General features: G+C 37.5%; 1 protein-coding gene across 1 annotated transcript in view; it reads left to right on the top strand.

Moving 5' to 3' along the window:
* Window positions 1-13,281, top strand: part of LOC127355552 (perforin-1-like) — a 49,393-nt gene that overhangs the window by 18,574 nt on the left and 17,538 nt on the right. Inside the window, exons 11-16 of the mRNA XM_051386574.1 lie at window positions 2,545-2,842; window positions 3,752-3,825; window positions 4,763-4,808; window positions 5,240-5,376; window positions 5,477-5,615; window positions 5,697-5,777. Coding sequence (XP_051242534.1) covers window positions 2,545-2,842; window positions 3,752-3,825; window positions 4,763-4,808; window positions 5,240-5,376; window positions 5,477-5,615; window positions 5,697-5,777 — 775 coding nt within the window. The remainder of the gene's footprint in view (window positions 1-2,544; window positions 2,843-3,751; window positions 3,826-4,762; window positions 4,809-5,239; window positions 5,377-5,476; window positions 5,616-5,696; window positions 5,778-13,281) is intronic.

The raw sequence follows: 13,281 nt of genomic DNA, 5'->3' as shown, positions 1-13,281 counted from the left end.
AATCTGTTTGTGCTAATTAAACAATGGGCATCAATAAACCTGAACAATGAGACCAGATTGTGCACTAAATGGATTGATACAATAACCCAATGAATGACCAAATAATAAATATTTATATTTGTGTGTGTGTGTGTGTGTGTGTGTGTGTGTGTGTGTGTCTGTGTGTCTGTCTGTCTGTCTGTCTGTCTGTCTGAGGCAAAGAGAGGACAAAGCACATCTTACTTATATACCTGTACATGCATACACCCAAAAAGTACAGTATGTATGTAATGCAATGTATGTAGTATGTATGTATTTGTATGACTGTGGATACATTTTACGCTCACACAATCTGGACAATGGACAAAATAATTGTACTGCACAATACAGTACAGTAAATATGGAGTGGAGAACCAAACTGAAATATAGTATCAACATATAAAAGTAAAACATATAACTGAATTTATCATTAAATATTCTAATGTAATAAATACAATGAAGTGTATTAAACATTCAAACATTTGTACTTAAAAAACCAGTAAAAAGAATTATGATAAATTAATTAATAAATTAGCAAAAAATCCATCATGGTGGACCTTGTGGTCCGATTTACAGTTAATCAACCTTGTGTGAGGGGCTTGGCCTTCCTAAAATTGGCCTTACAGTACCACCATCAGGCTGAATAGGCTCATGATTCTTGGGAAGCACTCATAATTTTCCTTTATTGGGCCAGGTTTCATTTTCTAGCATCCAGCTCAATGCAATCTGAGCTGCTGCAGCAGACAAATAATACTAAACCGGCTCGAGCACAATAGGGTTCTTCAGAATTTGAAAGTCAGAAGAAAATCTCAGAAATCACAAAACAGAATTGTTGGAAACAGCTCGATGGAGCTACAAAATCTGTTTCCACGTAATGTGTTTCCACAGTACAGGGCCAAGAGCTTGTTCAGGAAATTCCAACTGCAGAATCCAGGAGAAATTGAAAAACACAGAATAGTTACAAAAAATCACAATTTATTTATTCAAATATTCACATACAACCTAAAATTATAGGCTTTTATATTTTACCAGCATTTGCCTGGTGGTTGGTGCTGACTTCCCTCCCTCTTTTCTGTTTGCCATGAGATTCCTAAGGAATTGATTATGCCAAAGTATGAACATCTGGCGTCAACAAAGGAGAAAGTGATCAGATTGGCTCTGTTAATGGAATCCCAGTTACACCCACCATCCTGTGATGAAGGTTTACAACTTTTTACACATTTAGTCTAGATGCAACGCTCCACTATCAACCAACATAGCTGTTTTTCAGGTCATAACCACAACATCTGTCATTGGAACAACCTTAGGTGAGTCAAACAATTTAATTTTAGTGTCTTCCATCACAGAGGTAGCACTGTTTTCCTTTACTCTTTTCAGAATGTGTTGAACATTGTATGAAATTGAAATTAAATTTGATCTGCAGTAGACTCCACAATCGTTAACCCACGATATTTGTCCTTTTTCTGACCTGTGGGCGTGTGTGTGCTGGAAGAAGATCACGTGTAAGACGTCTTCTGACATGCTCCTCCCCAAGATGAAACATTGTCCGACACAGGCTATGTATTTTGTTGATAAATTTGTACCTGTTTGTAACCAGGGCAGTAACTCATTAACAATATTACTTTCCCAGTAACTAGTAGTGTAACTGATACATTTTAGTAAGTAGTTACAATATTACTTTTGTTTGCACCCTCTACTGATTTGAAATCCAACAATACAGTCACATCCTTGGATACATTTTTGTAATCGTGGAGGAATCTAGTTTGGAAGATGGAAACATTCAGCAGCTGGAAATATTCCCATTACTTTGATTTTAACAAACAGAACTGGATTTTAATCATCTTAAGTCTGAATTTTGGGGAGAAGGGACATAATGACCAATTTTGTGAAAAGTAGCAGAAAGTAATGAAACTAGTAGTGTAACTAATTACTGTTGAAATGGAGTAATAAGTCGTTATATTACCTTTTAAATGAGTAATGAGTCATATATAAAATTATGTTGAGTAACTAGCCCAACACTGTTTGTAACAAAGAGTGATAATCAAAATATTCAAGTAGTATCTGCAATCTGAATGTCCTTTCAGTCTCATGTTCCCCAGATGTACATGGATGCTCTTGTCTGCAATAAATAATTACTTTCAGATGTACAGTATATACAGAGACTTAAACTCAAACTACTTTTGATGCATTCATCAATACTTTCCATTGTTCTGTGCCCCGAGAACACACATAAGCTAGTGTGCACAAAGGCCAATTTGTGTTTTGTGAGGTGAAATATTAATAAAAATGATGAAAAAGCAATTGAAGGTGAAAACTGTAAAACAATTGTTTATTCATTTCAGAATTTTAAATGTTTTTAAAGTGAATAGATCATTTAGATACTTTATTTTTACTAATACTTTTTATCCCACAACCTTGGGAACACAGAGCATGTTTGCAGTTATTGTTACCTTCACTGATTATCAGATAAAATGATACTGACACTCTCTTTATCTATTCTCTTTGTCTTTCTCTGAATTATTTCAGTTATTTTCAGAGCACTTTGGCTCCAGCCATGCTCTCCTTTTCAACCCCACCCCTTCTCTACCTGAGTCTCCTCCTCTTTCTGTCGTATCACTCCCCTGTTCTCTCCTGTCAGATTGGGACCCGCAGTCAGTGTGAGTCTGCTCCTTTTGTACCAGGTCACAACCTGGTGGGGGAGGGCTTTGACATGGTCACCCTGCAGCATAAAGGAGCCTACATGATAGATGTGAGGACGTTTCTTGACCACAACGGCACCTGTAAACTCTGCTCCAACCCTCTTCAAGGCAACAGGCTGCAGAAAGTAATACATACTGAAATGTGTTTTATTTGCGGACTAGACTAATATTTTTATTTTGGGCAGAATATGAAGTGTTTTTTCTGACTGAAATGAGTTTGATTAACAAATTATCATAAAACTTTAACAAAACCAAACTTATGCTGTTTTGGAAATTGCAGAATAGACACACAAGTAAAAGTGATGATAGATATTATTAATATAGAAAGAGTATATGGAAATATATTTCTGCGTGTGATATTAAGCCTCACGTAAGATATGGCCGAGCAAAATGAGCATTGCAGTTAGGAAAAACAAGGCACATTCAGAATCATAAGGTGTTGCACGCTCTGTATTAGTATCTGTAGTAGTTCACATACTCACATGCAGTCTTTTAAGACACCTTGAAGTTTATGGATATGGTGGGATTCAAAGGTCCAGTGTGTAAGATGCCACTGAATCCTACTTACTGGTCCTTTAATATACTGAATATATAATGTACAAAGCCAAAAAAAATTACTTCCTGGCAACATTCAAAGAATGTTGTGGTATAACTGAGGAAAATAACATTTGAAAAAATGCTGGGTTTGCACCAATCTTAAGAGCAAGCAGAGTAAAGATATTTAACAGTTTGAGAAGATGTACAAAATAAATATATTTGGAGGTACATGAATGAGGATGGTGCCTTGTTTGACTCACAAATGTGATGTGACTTGTGTTGTTTTATTTTTTTATTCTGATTATTTGCTGTTGCTATGAATGTTTTAATTTTGTTTGATTTGTTTGAGATTTGATATGATTGTATGGTGAGCACAAAGAGCTAAGAACTGCTCATTATCCATATTTAACACAAAGTTTACTGATGAAATATAAAAAAGAGGGGCAGGATTTCCCCTTTATGGAGTTAACCATGGTGTTTCTCACTTTCATTCTCAGTTGCCACTCTCTGTGGTGGACTGGCGTATCAGAACGTTCTTCAGTGTTAAGAACAGTGTACACACCTCTGTCAGGTATTGTATTATACAGAATTATATAACTGAATGGGTTCTCAATACAGGCCAGTAAATACATGTGTATATGCATCAGTCTTTACTGAAGTTAAAGGCAACCTTGCCAAAAGGAAGCAGGCACTGTCTGAATCTGCATGGAGGGGCTGTTTGAATGCTATGGGCAGAAAGAGCTTTTACTTTCAAATCAACCCAACAATACATACACGCCCAGACCTGTGACTGATGAACTGAATCGTTCAGATATTTTGCTTCAACTGTTCGATCTCTATCAGCAAATAATTAATGCAGACTTCAGTGAGAGTAAAAAAAGGACCAGTGTGTAGGATTTATTGGCATCTAGTGGTGAAGTTGCAGATTGCAACTGACTGAAACTAACGTTTGCAACTTGTGTAGGAAAAACTGTTTTGGCCATGAAACGTGGCTATCTATTTGTCCCTTCTGGGCTACTGTAGAAATATGGTGGTACAACGTGGCAAACTCCATTGAAGGCAACAGCGATTGTAAATAAAAATGTTTCATGCTAAGGTAATGAAAATACAACGATTCCTATATTCGGGTTATTGTGCACTAATGAAAACATACCAATGAATATTATATTCTATTTCTGCCAATAGAGCCTCCTAGATGTTACACACTGGACCTTTAATTACAGCAGCACAAGAAGTTGTAATTTAGCACTCCATTTTGTTATTGCTGCCTATAGATCAGATTTAATGTCGGTCTCATTTGTAACATGTCTGGTACAGATGCAGCATGAATTATACTACACACAATATCCTAAAAATGACAATATCATTCCCCTTTAGTAAGCATTTGATCTTTTGACTCAAAAGTCAAATTGACCTTAATTCTATTTTTATTTTAATTTGTAAACACAAACTTTAACAACATTTGAAATGAAAGAGCTTTAATGATGATTCTTAAACTGTGTCCACAGCTCATTGGTTGACACTTACACCTCCCTTGAGAGTAAAGACTGGAAGGTAGGAAACATCTTACAACCAATTTGATATGAAATTAACATTTCACAATGTTGTTATTATTATTATTATTATTATTATTATTATTATTATTATTATTATTATAACTTATAGACATGTAGACAATGGATTTTCTTGCTTATTTTTGAGTTGGAATGCCAACTTTTCCCTGACTTTGTTTTGGTGAAACAAGCATATTACATTATATAAATACCTGCAGGTTCTGATCAAAATGGCTGATTTAATAAAATGATGTACCTTTCTGTCTTAATATGATACATAGATTAATGGCTCATTAATCTAGACTAATGTAAGTCCTTAAGGCTAACGCAACAAGAACAAATCAAAGTTTTTATAAATAAATGCTTATGCACTATGTCATGGTGAACATCAAACAGCTCATGAGCTTTTATCTTTTATATTTATTTTTTCAGTTTGGCTTAAATTTCGGTAAGTTTGTCTACCTGGATGTGGGAGGAACACAGTCCAATGTGTATAACTTTGCTTCAGCAAGGACCAGAGAGGACCGCTACCTTTTCAGCCTTCACACCATCACCAGTACCCATTATTGGTAGGATGTGAAGATCCCTACATCACTACAGAAGATTTTCATCCAATCATTTCTGATCATTTCTGTTAGACAATTTACTATTGTGCCTCGTTGTGTCTAGTTACCGTGTGTCAAGGAAACCGCCCATCAGCTCTGAATTCAGGAACGATTTGGCCAGATTGCCAAGTGTCTACACCTCCTCCACCCAGGATCAGTACATTGATCTCATACGTACCTATGGCACACACTACATCCGCAGGGTAGTAACTTTTATTTATAAATTTTTTAGGTAGAAAAAAATAGAAAAATAACTTTTTGGCCAACATCTTACTTCATTTTAGGTTCACCTTGGAGGGCGACTCAAGCGAATCACAGCTACACGAAGCTGTTTGTCATCACTGCTTAAGCTCAGTGGATCTGAGGTACATGTAGCACACACACCTGCGAGTGTGTGTTCAAGACGTATGTTTGTATTTGTATACGCACTCCTTATGCATAGACACAAATCTTGTTGCACTGCTTTGAAAGAGTTGAGTTGAGCACAAATTAACAAACAATACTGTATGTTATGTGTTAATTTGCATAAGCTATTGTTTGATGTTTCTATTCTATTTTAATATTCCTGTATTTAATTATTTAATAAATTAATTGAATTTAGCAAGTCAACCCGAGTGGTGCTGCACACTGCAAAAACTTGAGTGTAAAGATTTTAGACTTTTGGATTTGCTTGCTGTCACAAACATGTTTCTACATTTACATGGGTCTACAATGGTATGTCACTTTAAATGTTGCGGCATTATTTCCTTTCCTTTCGGACTATAAGTATTGTTGAAATGTTGTCCATTTTCCACTGATGATGAATAACTTCTTATTTTCCCTCCTGTCCTCCAGGTTCACTCCTGCTTATCATTTGGTGTCTCTGCAAGCGTAGAGGGGTTCACGTTATCTGGTAACCGACCGTCTTGCAACAGAGTCCTACAGAACCAGGGCTTCTCCAACCTGTACAGCTCTGCTTTTCACCAGCACTACACAGAGATGGCAGGAGGCACTGGTTGGTCGGGGGAGTTTTCATTCACTCATAATGACATAGAGGGATACAGGAATTGGCTGAATAGCCTTAAGGACCACCCGGAAATTGTTGCATTCCGTCTTAGGCCAATGTATGAGCTGGTGCCAGATAAGACTCAGAAGGCAGGGATGAAGGCTGCCATAGAACAGTACTTACTAAACAATGCAAGGACAAGGTCAACCACCGACAGTTGTGCCATGCATTCCAACTGCTGTCCTAAAGTGACCAGGAAAGGAACACTGGTGGTGACCATGGTCCGAGCCTGGAATCTGGAGGGAGATTATCCTCTCTATCAACCTACTGACAGGTGAGTAGAATTAGGTCAGGGATTGAGATCTGAAGATAGTATATCAAACATCAATATTAATAGTTGGGTTTTTTTTCTATTCACAGCTATGCTAGAGTAAAGTGTTGTGGCTCAAATCGAATGACTAGGGTAATCGAGTCAGACAACCCCAGGTGGAATCAGCGTTTCTATCTGGGCGAGGTCAGTAAATCTTCTTCTACAGATGAGCTCAAAAGAACTCTAATCCAATTATTCACTAGTCCACAATTCTAGATTAGATGATTTTGTTATATCAAACCATATGTTTTAGAATGTCATTAACTGTAAAATTCAGAACACTGATACGTAATATATATTGAAAAAATCAATATAGCAGTCAAATACAGCATCAATGACCAGTCTGACCAAACTGGTCGTGTGTTTTTGACCGCTTCAAGACCGTCAGCACTAACTTTGTTAGTAGTACAAGCACAAGTGTTAATGTGTTAAATACTCACCCTTACTTTAGCGGAGAGTGGGAAATGAACTGTTTTGGTGTGACACAGCGAGCACGCAGCCCAAACGACTGCCATCTTAGGCCCATTGTTCTTGTTACTCAGGTTGATCAATAAATCTTAACTCAGCATTTGTATTTCTCAACATTTGATGGTATTTTGAATCTAATTAAATTTTTTTTATGAAGGTGGACCTAAGTAAAAAAGAACTGACAACTGAAGTCTGGGACGAAGACTTGCGATATGATGACCTTCTGCTGTCATGCGATACAGACCTGAAGCAGGGGACACATGAAAGAATCTGTAGAAGAGGCAAAACTGGTTATGAATTCAGCTATACGTTAACATGCTACCGTCACCTGACTGGAGACAAGTGCGACCGTTACAAACCATCTCCACAGTGAGAAATGTATTTTGGGGCCACACTATTCACAAATACAGCTTTAAAGCCTGTAATGGAATTTTATACTGTTTTCCCTTTTGTACTCATTTCCTGCATAACCAAACCTGGTGCTAAATGTTATCAACGATGAAGAAGCAGACAGATGTAGAAAGTTATCTTTGGGATACATAAATATGAATGAACAATTGTGGAAGTGAACAGCTGTGTCTCAAGTGTTAGTGTGTGACAATGCATGTAGAAATACATCTGCTGAACTTCATTACAGTATTGTCTTAGCAGAGAAAACGGAGAATCTTATTTGCAAATGATTTACTGAATATTGCAATAAATACTCTGAGACAGAGCTGCTTTTGTTGAATTCACTTTGTTACAGACATTACAACAACCTGGTGAAGAGGATGGGATTCTGAACTGCTCACTGCAGGGGCTGTGAGCCATGAGAGGACAAACTCTATAATACCTTCCTCAATGACAGCATCACAAATGAGGTCAATGGGTAGAGAAGGAGAGTTGTGGGGGTTGAGACCAGTGCTGGATCACTACAGCAGCAGTTAAAGAAGCATGAAGAAATTTCAGAAAGCAGTGTCTGGGAAAACAATTGTCCTGTGACTCCAGATTTGTGAAATGGTGACTGATTATTACTATTTTGGTTTGGGAAAGACCAGGTAAGTATAGTAAGCGGGGTCCCTCTGAAAAGGACGACTGACTCATTAAAGCAAGGCTTAGTAGTGGGTTGATTCTGTAAAAATGACAGCAAAGTGATGGTGCGACCCAAAGTTGATTTATGTAAGGGAAATATGGAGAAAACTGTTTTTTTTCAATAGGCCAAGGCATGAGAGCAGCCACCACCGTGTACATCATCATTACCATACTCCAGAGTCCAGCAAGAGGTCGAGGCCCTTTGAGCTGAGAACAATCGACCACCAACTAAGTCTTCTGACACCTCTACAGCCCACTCATTCCCCACTAGCCATGGAAACATGAAAAGCCAAGAAACACTGTACTGACTGTGAGACAGGATGTCTGATACACAGTCCATGCTGAAGAGCAAAGGAAAGAGACTGAGCATAAACAATCAGAGAAATGGCAGAATACATCAATTAGTACAAAATGCTATTCTAGCATTAGAAAAGAAAATGTAACTAGAAAGCTAAAAACCTGCATATACTATGCACACAGCTTTTAAAACTCACACTGACACTGCAGCTCTCGGGCCAAACTGTCACAACAAAGTCGGTTATTAAGATCACTGACCTGAGCTCCCCTTTCCAGGAGGTTCATCCACACGATTGGGGTAACTGGGAATACAGTGTGTAAAAAATACACGGCTCAGTGTTATAGATTCCAGATTCAAGAGGTTTATTGTCATATGTACAGAAAGAAACACAGTGGTTTATACGTACAATGAAAATAATAATAATTTAAAGTGTAATTGCACACCCAGATTCTGCTATCTGAATTTCCCTCCAGTTCAGGGAAGATATTGAAATAAATTATTATTAAATTCATATGTCGCAGCAAGCCTTTTGAATTTAAGGCCCAGTGTTTTTCTATTATATGATGGTCTATTATTATTATTAGTAATGGAAACTGCATTACATTTTTAGTAATTGTAAATAATAACCGTTAGGTGCAGCCCTTCTTAAAGTTTAAACAACTTATGGTTAAGGACAACTTAAGGTTTAAGGTAAGGTATATTTGAAGGAAAATTTAGAGGATCATTTCCATTAACAAGATTCAATAGTGAACACACACCAACTGGGTGTGAAACAGAATGTGAAGTATAAGTAATTATTGCAATTGCAGCGTATTAAGGAAGCCACTGAATCTAAAAACATAGATCCAACTCTTACGGCCTGGGCACACAGTACATGTGAGCAGTGTGTGACAGCTCGCAGTGTGTGACAGCTCGCACGCCTGTGGTGTCTTCACAGAGAGAATTTCTGCTGCTGTGCTGCTGCAACCAGCCCTGTCTTAAAAATAAATCATAAAATAAAAGCTTTGGTTGTTGTCAGGTAAAGGTGTGTTCATAAACACCTAGAGTGATTTCTCTGTGTGAACAGAAGGGGGAAGTAAATTTTAGCATGTTTTCGGCTTGACTTCAGCTTGAGGATTTATTCTCATTCTTCAATATAACAAATATTCAACCACTGAGCAACAAAACACCAACGTCAGGTAAATTACCCTATTTTATGGGAGATTACCCCATTCTGTATTCAAATTTGAATCTTCCTTTATTTAGATATTTAATGTGTAATGAGGTGTGTATAAGCAGACAATCCACAGCAAAAGCTACATTTCTAAGTAAATAAGTGTAATGATGTTTAGACTAAGATTTAAAAACTATAAAAAAAAATCTTATTTTGGAGAGAAAAAAACCACCAAAAGTATATTCTGTGTTTAGCTGAATAAAAGTTATAGTCTTTCATCAACAAAAGCTGCGTCATTAGAGGCCATTTTTATAGCCTTACAATTGTTCACTGAGAGTGTTTTATCAAAAGAATTCAATTCAAGTCCCTAGCAACTATTCCAAAATCTGTATTAACTGATTAAATCATATGTATATATATGATCACCTGATATATGTTTCTTGTCTGGACCAACGATGCTGTCTTTGAGTTTGTCTTGTGAGTTTAAGTAAAGATTTTACAGTCCTCGACTGACAAGGATTTTGAGTTGTGGTCAAATTTGTAGAATTTTGGGGTGCCCAGTTAGTTCACCTGGTACAGCTGGCACCCCATGTGCCAGGGCAGAGTCCTTGCTGCAACAGTTCTTTGCCACCATGTATGAATGTGTCTGATGCACCATTCAATGCTCTCAGCATTAAGGCACTATTTAAATGTTATACATTATCCATTCACTGTGAATGCCATCTTATTTCCTCTCCTGTCTTCTAGGTCCACAACTGCTTATCTCTTGGTGTTTCTGTAGGCCTGGGGATGTTGAGTTTATCTGGTAGCCAACAGTCTTGCAACAAAGACCTACAGAACCAGGATCTCACCACCTCATACAGCTCTGGTCTACATCAACACTACACAGCGTTGATAGGAGGCACTGGTTGGTTGGGGGAGTTTTCACTCTCTCACAATGACTCCATGGGTTACAGGAAATGGCTGAATACCCTTAAGGACCACCCGGATATTGTTTCATGCTCCGTTAGGCCAATGTATGAGCTGGTGCCAAACGAGAAAAAGAAGGCAGGTGTGAAGGCTGCCATAGAGCAATACTTAGAAGACAATGCCGTGAAGAAGTCATCACCAAGTAATGGGTCCAACGGCTGTCCTAAACAGGCCTCGAGGGGAACACTGGTGGTGACCATCATCAGAGGCTGGAATCTGAAAGGAGATGTAACTGGCAAAACTGAGAGGTGAGTAAAGTGAGGCCCAGAATTGAGATCTAAAGGTGGTGTACCAAACAACAATATTAATTCACCAGTTGCTTGTCCTTGTTTTCTACTATTCACAGCTATGCTCAGATGTGGTACGGTCCCCACCATCGCAGGACTCATATGATCCGCTCAAACGACCCCTGGTGGAACGCCCGTTATTATCTGGGCAAGGTCAATAAATCTTGTCATTACAGATGCCCTGTTAAACCGTTAATCCCATTTTTCATCCTGAAAGAAAGTTAAGGTCTGATATACTTATTATGCTGTAGAGATACTATGTCTACTGGGCCAGTTAAGTGTAAATAACAACAATCCTCCCCCATGAAAAAAAAACTTTCCTGTGAAAATTAAACATTTTAAATAATAATATCAACTGACTGAGGTCCCAGGAACAGGAACAGTGCTAAGCTCAGTATTGCAATTTCCGGGATCATCACATGATGCACAAACAGCCCAAAAATCTATAAAAGGGTGCACCCCAAAATTACTCCATTTGGAAAGTCTACAATAAAGTCTACTATAGAATTATTCTATTCCATTCACATGTGCGAGGAGCCAACAGGAAATCAGCCGGAAATGAGAGCGACTTTCAGAGCGAATGGATGGGGCACTATCAAATCAGTATCTAGTTATCCATAATACATCCATGGTCTTAACAGTGCTGACTGCTGAGGGAAGGGAGAGAATGGGAGAGTCCAACATGGAGGAAGCTATTAACTGTGTTAATTTTATATATCCCCTGAGTGGTCCAGTCCACTGATACATTTTGTCCTTAGATATATTAATAGATCTGAGAAAGTACAAGATCATATCTATGTGTACAAACATGTCATGAACCATTGTTCTCTTTACTTATGGAACTCAACATTTAAATGATAATAATATTTTCAATGTTGGCAAATTTATAAATACTTTTTATGAAGGTGGACACATATTTGGGTTTGACGATTGAGGTCTGGGACAAGGACGTGACGTATGACGACCGTCTGGGATCATGTCTGAGGTCCTTGAGCCAGGGGACACACTGATTCACCTGTCCGGCCAAGAAAGGTGGCTTTGAGGTCGAGTACACTCTGAATTGCGACTCTCATCTGACTGGAGACAGGTGCGAGCGTTACAAACCAACTCCTTAGTGAGAAATGCATGCTTTTGTGACTCATCAGAGAAATTTGGAGAAATTTGGGGGTTTTGGAGTTCATACAAATATCCTCCTACCGTTAAGACATCACACTATTTAGTTTTCTTCACATTTTTTGAAGGTTTAATCAATTCTTCTGTGACCACATACATATCAGGTAAATTCAAATTAAAGAGAAATCATCATTTTGTTTGGTTTTCAGCTGATTGTATCATATCATTGTTAATGATTGATGAATATTGTAGGGTGGGAACTTTTTGCAGTTTTGCAGGTTTGTTTACATGCTGTTTACCAGTTTCTGGTGAATGTCTGTTTCGCAGTTTTGTGTCCACATAAATGTCGGGTAAATTCACACATTGACTTTAAAGAGAAATTATCATTTTGTTTGGTTTTCAGCTGATTGTGATTCTAAAATATAGTCCTGTGAGCACAAACATTTTGATGTAAACATGAATAACAATCAGCTGCTTTGTACTGAATTTGCAAGTGGTGGATTTTGGTTGTGGGTCGGTTTTCATTTGGACTGCAGATTATGTAGCTGGTGATTTAAAAAAACTATCAAATACTTGTTTTGTCAATTTTTGAGTGATCTTAACATGCAAATAAAGACTGTCAAAACACATTTTTCATGTCATTAAAATGAAAGTAAATGTTTTTTAATATGTTCTCAAGACCATGTAAATCAGTGGTTCCCAAAATGTTTCCTTAAAATACCACTTTCCTCTCATTTTGTAAACGGATGACTTATTTTATGGCTATTTCATATCAATGTATAACAAAAACAGTATAGAACAACTGATAAAACTGTACAATGAACCCAGATAGTGAACACAATAACTGCAGGAAGTTTGTGTAAAACAAGCGATTTGGATTAATTTTGAGTAGATTATTTCCTGTATTTAATATTGCATCAGAGATAAATTTTCCTGATAGTCTCATCATATATACTTATTATGCTTCTTTTGACAAATTCAGTGTTTTTATCTCATTGTTCTATTAGTCCTTCGGTTGATTTAACGTTTCTAGTACAGGACCAGGCTGTGTATTAGACAGTGAAGGCTCTGTGAATATAACTTGTGTTCAGGTCTTCTAAACTTTGAAAAAACAATTTCACTTAGTTTTCTTCACGGAAATGAACAAAATGCTAA

This window comes from Dicentrarchus labrax, unplaced genomic scaffold (assembly GCF_905237075.1).
Source record: "Dicentrarchus labrax unplaced genomic scaffold, dlabrax2021, whole genome shotgun sequence".
NCBI classification, from domain to species: domain Eukaryota; kingdom Metazoa; phylum Chordata; class Actinopteri; family Moronidae; genus Dicentrarchus; species Dicentrarchus labrax.
Note: the sequence above shows the minus strand (reverse complement) of the source record. Positions and strands in the feature narration are given on the sequence as shown.